Genomic DNA, 16,827 nt, shown 5'->3' with positions numbered 1-16,827 from the left:
CATAAGACTGCATTATATTTTGTTCGTTAGGGAATATATTTGGATAAAGCATTTTTATCTGGATTCTGATTTGTCATTTTCTGCTGCTTTCAATCTTTTAACTTTTCACTGGGAATGTTATTGCCAAAAATGGAAAATGTCAAAGGCTTTTTATAATTGGTTTGAATGATAAATGATTTCTCTGTTTGAAATGGGCACTAACAATAAGATACAAAGAACAATCTCGTAGAATGAAATTGGTTTATGGGCTCTTCCATCTTTTGATTTGAGGTCTAAGACTGAATCTAGTATGTTTAGCAGAAGAACTTTCCTACAATCAGCAACATGCTAGAAAATAAAAATTCTGCTTTAATCAGTGGTCAGATTAAATGTCATTTGAAGCATGTTGGGAGTGTGGCTCATTGCTGTAGTTTTGTTTGAATTCAATACTTGAGCCCATAAATTAAATATTTTTTTTAAATCCTTCATTAAAAAGAGGACCCCTAATATCGGTTTTTATTATTATTATTATAAGGTTGAAGATGAATTTAATTCTCCAGTGGTAGTGTTCAGATTCATCCAGGACCACCAAAAATCAGGTAAAAAAGCCTAATTCATTCAAACTTATTTATTATTGAGTTGTAGAGATTTACAGCACAAGAAAAAAGCTCTCTGGCCCGTTGATTCTGCATCAGTTATCAAACACCCATCAACTCTAATCCCATTTACCTGCATTTGGCCTGTAACCTTTTATGTAATGGCATTTCACATGTTCACCTAAATACAGTACTACTAAAATATAGGGTTCCTGTCTCTACCATCCTTTCAGGCAGTGAATTCCAGATACCTCCATCCTCTGAGTGAAAAGCATCTTCCTCAAGTCTGCTCTCAACCCCCGATCCCTAACTTACATCTGTGTCCCTTGGTTGTTGACTGCTGTACCCTAATAATTTTGTATATCTCAAACAAGTTCTCCTTCGAATATTTTCTGCTCTGAGGAAAACAAACCCAGCTTATCGAGTCTCTCTTCAGAGCTGCAACACTCCAGACTTGGTCACACTCTTCTGCTCCTTTTCTAGTGCACCAAAACTGCACACAATATTCCAGCTATGTTCTAATTAATGTTTTAAAACATTCCACCATAACTACCTTGCTCTTGTGTTCAGTTCCTTGACTAATAAAGGCAACTATTCTATATGCTTTCTTAACCAGTTTATCCACTTGTCCTGCTACCTTCAAGGATCTATGGACATGCATACCAAGGCCCCTCTGTACTTCCTGGGGCTGAGCAGTTATCTTGTACTCCTTTACCTTGTTAGCTCTCCTAAAATATACAACCTCAAACTTCTCAGATTTAAATAAATTTGCCATTGTTCAGCCCATCTGACCAGCTGGTTGATATTGCCCTGTAATTTAAGGCTTTCCTCCATCACCAATTTTCAGATCATCTGCAGGCTAACAGCAAGGGACCCAGTATAACACCCTGTCCAGTCCCAAAAACACTCTTTAACCATCACCCTCTGTCTGCTGTCACTAAGCTCATTCTTAATCCAATTTGCCAAATTACTCTGAATCCCAACCCATAGGGACTTATTTTTTGACTAGCCTTCCATGTAAGACCTTGTAAAGAACCCAAATGAAGTCCATACAGACTATATTAACTATACTACCCTCAACTCTCACTCACCTTCTTGAAAATTTTGAATCAAACTTCTTTAGTGGTGTTCCCGTAACAAAGCTGTGCTAATGATCCTTAATTAATCCTTGCCATTCCAAGGATTACATTTATTTTGTCCATTCAATTTTTTTCCAGTACATTCCCTACCACTGATATTAGACAGACTAACTTGTAATCTCCTGGTTTATCTCTACCCCTTGTTAGCTAAGTTTATATCATTATTAATTCTCCAGTTCTCTAACACCTCTCCTTTTGCCAGAGAGGATTTAACATTTAACGTCAGAGTCCCAGCAATCTCCTCCCTGTATTCTATTCCATAAATTCGATTTCCCCAAATTTCACTGGCCACCATTCCAGATTTGATAATCATTTTTGGCTGGTTTTGGAAGGATGGTAGTCAGGTGACATTTGGCCCCTACTCCTTTAATCCATAGTGCCTACTGGAAATGATATACATAGACATCGGATAATCACAGGTGATGTCCCTTCCAATTCTTTTTCCCTTGGCCAGATCTTTTGGGTACCAAAGGGTGAATGTCACCTGTAGAAGCAACATCTTCAGGCGAGGCGGAGGAAAAGTTGACAACAACAAAACAACACGTGCAGCATTTTTGTGCTTGACCTGTTGTAATTTTTCTATGAACCTTTTCTGCTCTAGATGGAGCTCAGTACCAAACTGCTGCAGTTCAGGAATCCACAAAGGACAGCAATGAGAGAGAAATTGATGATGCCCTGAATCGCTGGGTAAGAATTTAATGGGGAGTTCATGTTTTGTTAGATTTGCAGATGCATTACCAAAAGTTAAATTGTGTCTGTATGAATAATCTAAAATGTTGAGGTTCAAAATGAGTTAGTAGCCAGTGAATTATCTTATAGTTGGTCATGAAATCTTATCCTGTGTTTCTGTCAACAGTTAGGAGAACAGCTAGGACAGTTGGTTCCAACCAGTGGGGTGGATGTTGTCGAATTGGAAGATGAGGGAGTGTGTGTACGGTTTAGTCCATTGATGACAGCAGCAGGTAAGTAAATAACTTAAATATTTATATTGTTTACGTTTTGCAATAAAGGATCTGTCTTCATTGTGTAATTATTTATCCATTTTATTGTACTCTGGTTAGTGTAAGGCTCTGGGCTGCTATTATATTTTTTTCCCTGTGATAAATGGACCTGAAAGCTGTCCCTTTGGGGAGGATTTTCATAAGCATTAATTTGTTTGAACTCAGTAGAAAATGAAGGCAAGCATTGTGTTTGGATAGTGTCCAGTCTCCTACCCTTCAGTTATTTGGGTCAATATTCTTTAGAGATTAGAAGAATGAGAGGTGACCTCATTGAACTGTACAAGATTCTGAAGGGGTTGGATAGTTTAGACTCTGCTCTTGCTGGTCAGAAAATCAAAATTTCGGGTGTGGCTCAGGATAAGGAGCAAATCATTTGGCACTGAGATGAGGCGCAACTTCGTCACTCAAAACGTTGCGAGTCTTTAGAACACTCTGCCCCAGACACCTGTAAGGGTTCCATTATTCGATACCATTAAGACTGTGCTAGGCAAGGTTTGGTGTCTCAGGGAATTGAGGGACAGGTGGCAAAACAGAATTGAAGCCCAAGATATTTGACCATATTGAAAGGGTGTTGAACCGGCCATATGATCTATTCCTGCACATTTTTTTGTGATATGTATTTCACTAGCCGCCTGCAATATACTGTGTATATAGAAGGGGACCATACATGCTCTGCAAGAACTCTAATAACCCTAGTGCTGATCTTGTACATGGAAATACTCTGGTTTTGAGCGAGGAATGGCCACAAATTCCATGTGTATTTCTCTTCGACTTTTCTCTGTATAACCAGGGCTAAAGTTATGTTGAACTTTCTGGTGGCATTTATCAATGAAACTTAATTCCTGCATCAAAGTGTCCTCTTCAGTCAGAAAATTTGTTTATCCGTATTGCTTGATATCTTTATCTTAAACGGTCCCTTTTTTATAGAAAAAGGTCTTTATAGAATGAAATGACAGACCAATATAGCTACCAAACTTAACACACTATAGCATTGCAAATTTGCTATTTTTGACTTAAGTGTAAAACAGACAATAATTTTCTAATAATGTACATCTCATTTCCAAGTTTTACCTTGAGGTCTCAGGTTACTCTGTCATCCATGACTGCTGGCTATCCTGGAGTAAGAGTTTCTAAAAGAGCATTTCACTTTATTTATTTAGTCCTGAACACCACGCCAGAACATGTGGACCAATTGGCTAAATGTCTGAAAGCAAAGATTCCCATTCTAATTAGCACCTTACAGCTTCGTGAAGAATTTAAGCAGGAAGTTTACCGGACAGCTGGCCTGACATATATCGAAGATCTGAACTGGCCTGGATTAGGTGCTGTACGGTAGGTGTTTCAAAATATGTTTCTGGAAGAAGTGAGAAAGCATGCATAGTTTTAGCAAGAATAAATACAATGTGCATAATCCCAAGTTATGGACTGAGAACAATTTAAAATATATATAATTTATACGATATTAATGACAGGAAGGATCCATTTGATTTGAACATCCAAATAGAGATTAAAGCAAAGTATTATGGATGGTGCAGTTTTGAAATAAAATCAAAATTGCAGGAAATGCTAAGGTTTGGCACCGTATGTGGAGGTAGTCACAGTAAAAGAGTCAAATATGACTGTTTGGAACTGAAGTTGGGTCTGAAATGTGCTGGGTTTTATGCTGTTGAAAGGGGCGTGGGGCACTTGGGCTGGAGGAAGGGGAGGTGATAGTGTCACATCCAGAACCTCAAGCCAATGTTCTCTGGGATATGGGTTCAAATCCCATCTTAACAGGTGGTGACTTTTAATAAGATTGATAAAGCAACCTGGTGGTGACCGTGTAACATTGTCAATTGTCATAAAAATCCAGCTGCTTGCTAATGTCCTCTGGGGAAGGAAATCTGCTGTTCTTGCCTGGTCTGGCCTACGTAGTCAACCACATTTCTGTGGGTCATCTTAACAATTAGGGATAGGCAATAGATGCTAGCATAGCCAGTCATTTCCACACCCATTGAACAAAATCAAGAACAAAAGGAAAGATGTGGGGAAAGGTAGAGGGCAGAAGAAATTAATGTCTGAAACAACAGATGGAGGGAAAGGAACGGTAAAGTATTGAACTAGAATGAATGGTAGGATCAAGCCAGGGAGCACTAACATTTAAAAAGAAATCCATTAACTAAAATGAACAAAACTACAAACTTTAACTTTTTTTTTCTAATAAGAATAATTTTTAAATAAAGAATTGAAACTTATGGCATTGAAGTATCCTCTTTCTATCCCTCGCTGCAATTGATTCCACACATTTTGACACAACTAAATTGTCAGCAGTTGTTCTTGGTTCTAAACTCTCTTACTGTAGATTCAAAGTAGTAAAATAAACATAGTGAACACAGTGCAAACTACAGCTGCAGTGCTACTTAGGTAACTGCTTTTTAGCTTATATTCGATTTGAAGTACAACATTGGCCTCAACATTCACATGTTCTTTCCAACAATTAATTAATTCAAATAACAGGAGAAGCTTTTATTTTTACATGAAGAAATAAATATCAAACATTCCTCTTCCTCTGGTTAACTTTAAAAAGCTTTTTTGGGCATTATTGCATTTATAGTATCTACAGTTTGTGCTCTATTAATAATAAACTCTTGAAAGATAACACTCACCCATTTTTATGTTTATTATCTACAAGCTTACTGTTCATAGTTATCCCTTCCAATTGAAAACCTCTTCAATCATGAAGACATGTCCTCTTCACTTTAAGAGTATGATCTTCAGGTCTGCTCTACATTGTTTAATTTAGCCTGGGTGGATGACTCCTAAATGGCTTGACACTGATGAAGAATTGTAGCTCCATTATTCAGTAGAACCATTCAGGAATGCACAAGGCTCTTCCTCGATAGTGGCCTCATGGGGACCCAACTTTGATAGGTGGCTGGGTGAGAAATATAATATGCCAATTAATCATTTGTTTGAGTGATTGGGATGCAGAAGAAAGTATTTTGTACCGTCCCTAACTTTCCTTCTGCTTCCAGCATAAAGATGGACTGATGGGTTTGACATCTGCTTTGTTGCTTCTCCACAGCTGGTTTGACGTTGTAACACTGAACTCTCTACATTATCTGCAGATATGAAGTTAGCAGTGAAGAACCTGACCCAGAAAAGCAACTACTAGCAATGGAGAAAATCACTACCGGATTGCTAAAGAAATTGAAGGAACTTGACTCAGACCTGATATTCTCAACAGGTCAGAAAGTGATTCTTCCTCCAGGACGAAATGTGTAAAACAAGTTAGCGCGAATGTACCACACCACACTACACTGTGCAGTCAAGGCCATGGGTCTATCTGACTTTTTCCACCATTGGATTTCTATCCTCCGTCCTACTGCTGTAGGACAGTACCGGAGAATGGGACTGGTGGAGTAGCTCTTTCAGGAGATGGTACAGACATGATGGGTCAAATGGCCTCCTGTCGTGTAAACTCTATGAATATGAGAAAAATAATTTTCACATAGTAATTATTGTCTGAAATGCATTGCCTGAGAATGTGGTGGAGATGGATTCAATTGTGGCATTCAGAAGGTATTTAGATTATTATTTGAAAAAGAATAATGTGCAGAGAGAAGTTAGGAGATTGGCTTTAAATTAAACATTCATTGGGAGAGCCAGTACAGACAGACTAGGCAAAATAACCACTTCCTGCACATAATAATACTGAGATTTTGAGTAACTTTAGGCATGTGATGGATAGATTCTTTATCTCTATGGAAGTTGAGGAATACAGCAAACAGGCTGGAAAGTGAAGATGAGCCAGAAGATCAACCAAAGTTATATGAAATGTTTACTCCCACTCACATTTCTTAACTTCTGTGTAAACCAGCAGCATAGAATTGAATCTAGTTTTGTATTTATTTGCAGTACTTTGATTTTGAGACTAAGCATCACATTGACCAATAAGAGCAAAGCATTGTAACCCTTCCCTTGTAACGTAATACCTATGTACATACATCAGCATTCGCTTGTCCTGGTAGTGGTGTGATCATTTGACAGGAAACACTCTGTGATGCCAATAGAAATAAATGAAGAACAGATTTCACCTTTTACACCTTTTAAAACTTTTAATCTGATAAGAAAACCAAAATCAAAAAAAGTCAAACATCACTTAACAGATTCTTCAAATAAAAGGATAAATTTCACTTTAGATAGTTGTTAAAACCTGGATACCTTTGATGAGAATCAATAGCACCTTCATCATTCTCTGCACTCATGGTACCACATGCAGTTCCAAAGCGCTCTGACTCTTGTGTAAGATCTCTCACTTTCTGACTCTGTTGGTTTAGCCTTTGAGTTGTTTTCTAAGACAGCCATGTGAAATTTCCAGATGCTGTTACACCAAACAGCATCACACTGCAGAACTTTGTTGGCTAGTTTCACAACAATTCTTTCTTCCTCTCAACATTGCGCTGGAGTAGCAGCGCTGTGTTCGGGTACCTGGCCTAGGGCTCATCTACTTCCATCTGCTTTAATTTTTTTTCTTGTTTCGTTTGCTCTTTTTCTTTTCTTTCCCCCTCTTTTTAAAAGCCTTTTTCTCTTTCTAATTATAATTCTACAGTCCTGATGACACAGAATTCCCAGAGATTCCTTTCTTTGCCTCCCACCCCCCTCATGTGGTCTGATTGGATCTGGCAAACCTGAAGCAATGGCAGTTGTCCAATCTACAACTTCTACCTCCTTTTATTTAAACAATATTTTCTGGTCACCTCACCTGAAGGTTATGTTCGACATTAAGGTATTTGGCTCTTTGTCTTTGCTTAAACCCACAATAATTAGATATCTAATTCACTATCTATTTATCCTTTGCTTTAGTTCCATACCAACTTAGCTTACATATGCACCTCTAAGAAGCCTGAAGACATATATTGTCTGAATGATCTTGGTGTCAGTTAGGACTTACGGGACTTTCTCAAAAGGAAATACCAGCATTATCACATTTCACTGGATCACGGGCATCAAATGAACTATTACTATTAGGTTAGATTATATTCCTCAGTTTAGCAATGTTGTACCAAACTAACGAGAGGAACATAGAAATAAAAATTTTGAATCAAATATATTTGTTGTACTTGCTCTTGTTACTCATGGGAAAGGACTTGTGGACATTATGATCTTTTGGTTTTGAGCATTAGTTACATTTTAAGTAAATGACAGCATTTGAGGAGTACTATAGTTCTATTCTGTGCTAATTGTACAGCCCATGTTTAACATGTATTATTTAATATTTTGAATCTGCAGGGCCTGAGTTTGAAGGTGAGAAGAATTGCATTTATGTCGGTATGGTAACTGATAATTTGGATGTGCCAGAACTAGTGGAAACAATTGCAGCCATGGGCAGAGAAATTGAGGAAAGTTCAAAGGTATGAAGTTCAAAGTATTCTTCTTTTAAATCAACTTTATTTTGATAAAGATCATTTTCTACTCCTAAACCAAGTTTCGTATTAAATAGTGATGACTCCCAAAGGTCAGCTTTTTTTAAGACTAATAAAGAAATGTACCATAACTCTTTTCTTTCAGTTAATAGTAACTAAATTCTGATAAATAATTTCTATGTTGTCTTACTCTAATCTAGTTCCAACTAAATCTCAATATTTTATTTATATCTAATACATGGGATACATCTCCTCTAACTGAATAGTTGCAGTTTGCAAGTGTAGTCAAATCCAGTCCCAGTGATTCATGTGGCCATTATATCCAATTTCCCATTATGGTACAGTTCAGTCTTACTCATCTTTTTTGCAAGGCTGTTTATTCTCCGTGGATTATACTACCAGTCAGCAAGTTAATGTTACCGTAACACTGCTGCTCAGCATTTCAGCTGAATGGTACTGTGCTCAGATTTGGGATTCAGTCAGAGGAAGTAAAGACTGATTAAAACATTGTTTTATTTTAAATGGCTAGTGTTTAAAGTGCTGCACGAAGGACAGTGGTGGTACAACTGAGAAATCAGCTCTGGATTCTGACTACTTGCCAGCCTTGCAACAGACTTCCATGTTTGCAAAAAAAAAGTCACTTGCAATACAACGTTGCTTCAGAATTAAAAAATTCGCCCATTCACTGTGGGCTACTGCAAAGATATTCTACTATGTACAGCAACTACTGCTTGAATGGGCTTAAATAAAAAGTACTTGCCCTTGTTGAATTAGTATGTGATATATATGACAAACACTGCAATATTTCTGAAAATGTGGAAATAACTACTTGAACCTTTATTGTGTAGTACTGTTACCAAGGGTAATTCTCTCTTGTTGTATTTGGTTTAAAGTTATTGGAGAACATGACTGAAGTAGTACGGAAAGGAATTATTGAAGCAGAGCAACAGTTACAGAAAGCAAATGAAGCTAGACTCCTTGAAGAGGTAAATATAGATATTTCCAGATTGAGTTTACATCATATCAGCATTAATCATCACTCGATAATGTCAAATACTGTTCACGAGAAATAAAGAGAGTAACAATGCAGGATTGCACTTTTTAACTTGAACCTGTGTGTTTTTACGTTTAGTAATCTATTGCTACTAATTGTTTCATTTCAGTTAAATCTTTAAACCAACTATATTTGCTGAAATTCTGAATAAGAATCACTGAACCCAACACGTTAACTCTGCTTTCTCTCCACAGATGCTGCCAGGCCTGCTTAGTTTTTCCAGCAGTTTGTTTTTGTTTGCTGAAATTGCTTGGCATGCAGTTATTCTGGCTTTCATCAGTGCTGCAAACATGGTGTATAGTTCCAGAGTATGGAATGGTGATAAACATTATGGTATCAAATTAGATCTTTTCTTTAGCTGCCCCACGTCCCCTGATATTTTTCATTATGCTCTCAAAGCATCTGAAACTTGCAGGGCAAAAATATGCAAGTAAGTTGCTGTCTTCTCATGGCTGAGGTTTGATTTGGTTAAAAGAGGTACTCCCAGACTGGGTTCAATTACATACCAACTAACCTCAGACAAGTAGCTGTATCATTAACTCAGCTTCAAACACACATTACTCCTGTTTGCAAAAAAAAACCTGACCGCTAATAAAGTGATTATCTAACACACCTTAATTTCAACTAAACAGCATCTCGCAGATGCAATTTGTGATACGATCTGTACTGCTATAAATGCATGTTTCTGCAACGTAAGTTGGCTTTAACGCGATTGAAGAATTTAGGCTGTTATTTGTAGAATGCGAACTTTCCTTACCAGTATAAGCTATAATGTGATTCCAGCCCCATTAGTTTAAATGGTGCGGTTATTATGCGATTTTTAAATTATATAATGCGAGATTGCACGAGAACGGGATCATCGCATTATATCAGAATCTACTACAGTGGGAATTGAAAATCACAGCACGGAGGTGAATTATCGACACTAATCTGCCCTTGTTTGGAATAGATTGAATTGCTTGACCCTCTGATATTTTACAAGAGAAATCACTCTCACTTCAGCATTTATTAAAATGTATATTTAATTAGGGGGATATATAATAATTGGCTAGGATTTGAAGTCCGAAATTGTGCAGCAGCTCTTGCTGTCATTTGAAGAAAATTGCCAGCAAAATTCTGATGACTTCTGTGGCGAAAGCATGTTTTTATGACACTGCTGTGAGGGTATCTCTGAGTGCTCAGCAATGAGTATAGAAATGAGCCAAACACTTTGAAGTATTCTTAGGCAGCAAATCAGGAAATTAATATCCTTCATTTCCAGTTTAAAATTTCAGGTAGCAAAATGTGGTGATAATTAGATCTTGATTGAAAACTAAAATATCAATATTAACCATCTTTAAATATAAGATGCATAGAATATTTCTATCATACCAGGAAAGTTTGGCATGACAAAATAGAAAAGGTGCTGAAGAATGGTTACTGGATCCAAAATGTTAACTTTACTTTCTCGCCACAGATGTTCCTAGACTTGCTGAGTTTTTCCAGCAACTTCTGTTTTTGTTTCAGATTTCCAGTAAATTTATCTCTCCACCCTACCTCTATTCCTGATGAAGGGCTTTTGCCCGAAATGTCAATTTTCCTACTCCTTGGATGCTGCCTGAACTGCTGTGCTTTTCCAGCACCACTCTAATCTAGAATCTTCCAAATAAACTGTTGGACTATAACCTGGTGTTGTGTAATTTTTAACATTGTACACCCAGTCCAACACCAGCATCTCCAAAATACAACTAATTTAACAAGCTTCCAATGTTATTCAAGTATTTTTACAGCAAGAATTACTGTAAAACTGTCAGTTTGCAAAGTAATTGCAATCTCGACCTCCATAGTGCACATTCTAGAAAAGAATCAGGTTACCTACAGAAACCTCTGGGTTTCCATATTATACTGCACATTACAGTTAAAGTTTCGGTGAGATGAAGATGGCCTAATTTAAAAAAAATGCTGGAGAAACTCAACAGGTCTGGCAGCATCTGTTGAGAAAAAAACAGTTAATGTTTCAAGTTACATATGATTTCGGAATCACCATTTTCAATCCCCTGTTTTGAAGGTATAATTTCAGACTCAAAACATTAGGTCTGTTTCTGTCTCTCCACAGATGCTGCTAGACTTTGAGTTTCTCCAAAACCTTGTTGTTATTTTGGAGTTATAGTATCCACAGTTTTATTTGAGTAATGTTGGCAACACTTAGTTTTGTGGTCATCATGACCCCGAATTCAGAGCATTGTAAAGGTGGTAATGATCTCCTTACAGGTTCTGATAACCACAGTCAGAATGCTTTGCAGGTATTATTTGTTCTGTGAGATTAGGTTAAAATAATTCACTTGTATTTTATCACAAGTTCATTCTACTTTCTACCAGTATTGGCAGGCCATGAGGTGTGCTCAGAAAAATGTATTTTAGAGTTTATAAGAGAAATTGTCCTTCCAGCTTTTAACAAATGGAATAGTAAAGTATGTCTATTTCAAATGATGTGGAGGGGCTGGTTTCGGAATGGGGTGGACAAAGTTAGAAGTCACATGATGCCAGGTTATAGTCCAACGGGTTTATTTGAAATCACAAGCTTTTGGAGCACTGATCCTTCATCAGGTAAAGTCCATCTTCGAAGGAGTAGACCTCCAAAAGCTTGTGATTTCAAATAAACCTTTTGGACTATAACCTGTCATCGTCTGACTTCTGGCTTAAACGATGAAGGCTTGAAATTAGTTATTTTATTTGGGCACATTGTTCTTTGTCACCTTCTGTCTTTGTAGGGACTTCTACGACAGCTTCCTGTAGTTGGCTCAGTACTTAACTGGCTATCCCCAGTCCACAGCTCAGTTCAAGGAAGATCATTCAATCTGGCAGGAGGTAAGATTTCAGTTGTTCATAATGCAAAGATTTATTCTGCTTAAAGATTACATTCGAAAGATTTTTTTCAAAGCATTAAATATTGCAGCACTGCTATAACAGGATGTGAACAAATTCTTAAATATGGGTGATGGTACCAGAGCAAAGATTTTTGATTTTACCAATGATTAAAATACTTCTGAAAACAGAATATAAGGGTTTTGAGGATTAAGCATTATTTGATTTCCCTTTTCTTGAACTTCAAAGATTAGCTTGCTTTAATTGCCAATGTTCCTTTCCTGAGGGAACTGACATCTACAAGATATTGTACAGTCTCCAGCTGGTCAAAACAAAATATTCTTTGACCATTATTCGTGCATGTGGCAAAGCAGCAAGAGTTAAGAGGCAGTTCAGCTGGACCTTTCCGTATACTCGCACTTTCCCACAACAGCTACTGGAAATTGAGAGAGATAAAAACTTGGCCACTTTTTTCCCAGGATTCTACAACACATTAGTGAATCTGTCTGAGATGAGCTAACTTAGCACAGATTAGTAATTGAACCTGGAGCTTTCTAATATTTGTTTGTGATGAATGATGTTTTGTAACAGAGCTACCATGGCATCATTTCTTGAATACTGGAATAAGACATGGATGCTTGGGAAACTATTTATCACAAGTTCACTAATGTTCTTTGGGGAAGGAAATCTGCCGTCCTTGCTGTGGTCTGGTCTACATGTGACTCCAGACACACTGCAATGTGATCCACTCTAACCCCCTCAGAAATGGCCCAGCAAGACACTGCAATGTATTATACCAATAAACAGACTAAAAAAACAGAATTAAACTGGATAGACTACTTGGCATCAACAAATCCTCCTTACTAACATTAGTGCTAAAACTGTCTCTCAGACTAGTCGAGCAACAGCCTGATTATATCCTAGACACTACCGTGTACACCCCTGGTTATGTCCTGTTCACCAGCAGGATGGGCCCAGCAGAGGTGTTGGCACAATGGGGGTATTCAGGCAGGGATAAATTGTCCTGGGAGTCCTCAACATTTACTCTGGATTCTATGAAGATTCATTGAATCAGGTCAAACATTGGCAAGGAAACCTCCCACCCTTGATGAAGAATCAGTGTTCCTCTGAGTACCACTCGCAGGAAGCACTGAGGGTGCAAAGTGACCAGAATGTACACTGAGAGAGTTCAGTCTTCATCAAGATTGACTTCACAGCAGTATTACTGATCGAGTTAGCTGACTCCTAAAAGGCATAGCTACTAGCCAGGGTTTGTGGCAGATGGTGAAGGAACCCAGAGGGGGATGAACATACTTGACCTCGTCCTCACAAATCTGTCATAAATATGTCTGTCCATGACAGTCTGAGCAGGAGAGAGTAGCACACAATCCTAGTGGAGATGAAGCTACAGCTTCACATTGATGATACCCTCCTTGGTCTTGTGTGGCACTTCTGCTGGAGAAGATTTTGAACTGATCTGGCATCTCAAAACTGGACACTCATGAAGTGCTGTGCGCTGTCAACAGCAGAGTTGTATTCAACCCACAATCTGTAAGCTCCTGGCCCAGCATAGCTCCGACACTACCATTAATTCTCATCAAGCCAGAAGATTGTCGCTATTCAATGAGGCGTGCAGGAGGGCATGCCAGGAGCAGGCAGACCTGAAAATGAAACGTTAACCTGTGGGGTTACAACACAGGACTATTTCTGTGCCAAGCAGCATTCAGTAGGCAATCCTACCACCAGCAGATCAGATTGTAGCTCTGCAGTCCTGTCACAGCCAGTCATGAATAGTGGTGGACAACTAAATAACTAGCAGGAAGCAGAGGCTCCAAGCATATCTTAATCTTTAATGATATGGGAGCCTTGTGTCAAAGACCAGGCTGAAATATTTGCATTCATGTTCAGCCAGAGTGCAGGGTGAATGATCCATCACAGCCCCTGCTGAGGTCCCTAGCATCATCAATGCTGATCTTCAACAGCCAGAGACACGAGATGCTGCAAAGGCAATGGGGCCCAGGCAACATTCCAGCATTAAGACACATACTGTAGAACTAGCCATATTGTTCTTGCATATCTACAACACTGGTATACACCTGACCAGGTGATCCTGCATACACAAAGTAGGACAAATCCTACTTAACCAGTTGCAGCCTCATTAGTCTACTGTCAATCATAAGTGATGAAAGGGGTTGTCGATGGTACTATCCAAATCAGCACTTGCAAAGGAATAATCTGCTCAGTTTGGGTTTCAGTCAGGGTCACTGAACTCAGCCTTAATCTGAACATGGACAAAAGAGCTGAATTCCAGAGGTGAGGTGAGCATGATTGACCTTGATATCAAGGAGCCTTCGTAAAATTGGAATCAATGAGAATCTAATGCTTTCCCTACAAGTGACGCCAAGTTAACTTCTGTTTTCTACTTCTCTCCCATTTTATATAGAGGGGTTATATTTGCTATTTCCTAATCCAATTGAAACATTCTTGAATCTAGGAAGTGTGGAAAATGAGCACTGACGTGTCTACTACCTCATTAAATACCTCTAACGACTTCTTCCTAATTAACCTTTTAGTCTTTCTCTGGCATGCTTTCATTTCTGATTTATCATCTGGTCTGCCACTTGTCTTTGCACAGCTGTATGTTTTTTTTTGTTTGATGCTTTCCCTAACTTCCTTAGTTAACCGCCAATGGTGGGTCCTCCTTTTGGACTTTTTCTTTATACTGGAAATATATTAATTCTGAGTAGTATGCCGGTTCATGTCAGTGAGGTCAGCTTTCATATTTATATAGTTGCCCTTTAGGTGTAAAATGTTGGTCTTAAACTCAGTCTCCTCCCTTTCAAACTGGATGTCCCTACCTTTATTCTGAAGTCTTGAATTAATCCTGTCATATTACACATCATCAAATATAAAATAACCTGCTCTCTCCTCTGTTCCAGATGTGCTACCCGAAGAAACAATCTGGAAAGTAATCTGTGAACTCCTCATCCAGGCTGCTACTGCCAATCTGAGTTTTCCAGATCATATGTAGATTAGCCGACCAGAATTATCACCATCCCTTTATCACAGACCGAATATTTATTCACATTTACTTTATTCCCCATTGTGGTTGCTGTCAGAAAGACTGTAGACTACTCCAACCAGTGTCTTCATTCTCCTACTATTCCTCTTCTCCACCGAAACAGCAAGTTTCTTTCACTAACATAAAGCAAGAACCAATTCTAATCAGTTCCATTGAATCTCGCTCTGTCTCTGCGTGTATTTACCTTGCCTGCTCAAGGTAATGCTTATTTCCTGCCTTGGGGCCCTTGTCTCAGTGTCTCCCCTCACTGCATCAAGCAGCCTACCAAAAGTGGAATCAATGGGTATCGGGGGCAAACTCTCCACTGGTTAGCGTCACACCTGGCACAAAGAAAGGTGACTGCAATTGTTGGAGGTCAATGATCTCAGCCCAAGGATATCTCTGCAGGAGTTCCTCAGGGTAATGTCCTCGACCCAACCATCTTCAGCTGCTTCATCAATAATTTTTTCTCCTTTTTGTAAAGTCAGAAGTGAGGATGTTTGCTTGAGATGTTAAAGGGTTAATTTGCTCTGCTGACCTTCAAGAAATTGAATGTCCTGGGCCTAGGGTGGTATGTTTCTCTATCTTGCAGGTAGAATGTAGAAAAAATGACATTGATTCTGAATAAGAGATGGCAATGAGAACATTGCAGCTAAAATTCAGACCACACCCTGACGTTTAAAAGAAAATTTACGCCAGATCTTGCCATTAGGGAATGATTTACATCACATTGTTACTGGAAATAATCAAATCACTACAATGGGTCTTGAGTGGCATATGACTATGGGGGGGGGGGGTGGGTGTGGCTGGGGGTAGTCTTGTGGGTATTAGTGATGCAAAATTCTGTATTAAAAAGAGAACTGTTTCTTTGTTCAGAGAGCTTCGTAAGCATTGCGAAGAGTGTTAAGTGATCCTCCAAAGCTTGTACTTAATAAGTTTTGGCTGTTCACAGAAGTTGGCATATTGGAATTGATTAAAGTCTGTAAGAATCTCAAGAAAAAGAACCTAGCATGCTGATGATTACAGAATGTTGAGAGATTTCTTGGATCCTGAAGTTGTCTATGTCCAAGTGTTACAAAACCTGGATAAAATCAAGGCTTGGTCTGATAAAGTGCCAGGCAATGACCATCTGGTCAGAAGATGGGGATATCTCTGTTTAAACATTCATTTTACTTTGATACAAGATTTTTTTTGCTCAGGGATGTGAGCATCGCTGACTGGGCCAGCATTTGTTGCATTCCTTAATTCCCAGATGGATTTTTACAACAACTGACAGTAATTGCCTGGGTACCATTAGGTTAGCTTTTTATTGAAATCACAATTCATTTGCCATGGTAGGATTTCAACCCATGTCCCTAGAATCTTAGGCTAGGGTAATAAAAATGAAGAACTGCAGATGCTGGAGAAACTCCAATCTGCCAGCATCGGAAGAGAAAAGAACAGGGTTAATATTTTGGGTCCAGCAACCCTTGGTCAGAAACCTGGATTTCTGGATTACTAGGAGAAAGTGAGGGCTGCAGATGCTGGAGATCAGAGCTGAAAATGTGTTGCTGGAAAAGCGCAGCAGGTCAGGCAGCATCCAAGGAGCAGGAGAATCTATGTTCCGGGTATGAGCCCTTCTTCAGGAATGAGGAAAGTTTGTCCAGCAGGCTAAGATAAAAGGTAAGGAGGGACTTGGGGGAGGGGTGTTGGAAATGCGAGAGGTGGAAGGAGGTAAAGGTGGGGGTGGAGAGGTCAGGAAGAAGATT

At 38.7% G+C, this 16,827-nt stretch overlaps 1 protein-coding gene across 4 annotated transcripts in view; it reads left to right on the top strand.

Moving 5' to 3' along the window:
- Window positions 1–16,827, top strand: part of pdxdc1 (pyridoxal-dependent decarboxylase domain containing 1) — a 63,650-nt gene that overhangs the window by 43,855 nt on the left and 2,968 nt on the right. For all 4 annotated transcript variants that reach the window (XM_043712122.1, XM_043712120.1, XM_043712121.1 and 1 more), the window contains 8 exons: window positions 515–578; window positions 2,316–2,401; window positions 2,571–2,676; window positions 3,876–4,047; window positions 5,823–5,941; window positions 7,987–8,108; window positions 9,014–9,106; window positions 11,925–12,021. In XM_043712122.1, the coding sequence (XP_043568057.1) occupies window positions 515–578; window positions 2,316–2,401; window positions 2,571–2,676; window positions 3,876–4,047; window positions 5,823–5,941; window positions 7,987–8,108; window positions 9,014–9,106; window positions 11,925–12,021 (859 nt within the window). The remainder of the gene's footprint in view (window positions 1–514; window positions 579–2,315; window positions 2,402–2,570; window positions 2,677–3,875; window positions 4,048–5,822; window positions 5,942–7,986; window positions 8,109–9,013; window positions 9,107–11,924; window positions 12,022–16,827) is intronic.

The sequence above is a fragment of the Chiloscyllium plagiosum genome, chromosome 21, assembly GCF_004010195.1.
Source record: "Chiloscyllium plagiosum isolate BGI_BamShark_2017 chromosome 21, ASM401019v2, whole genome shotgun sequence".
Lineage (NCBI taxonomy): Eukaryota > Metazoa > Chordata > Chondrichthyes > Orectolobiformes > Hemiscylliidae > Chiloscyllium > Chiloscyllium plagiosum.
This window is presented reverse-complemented; position numbering and strand designations above follow the sequence as displayed.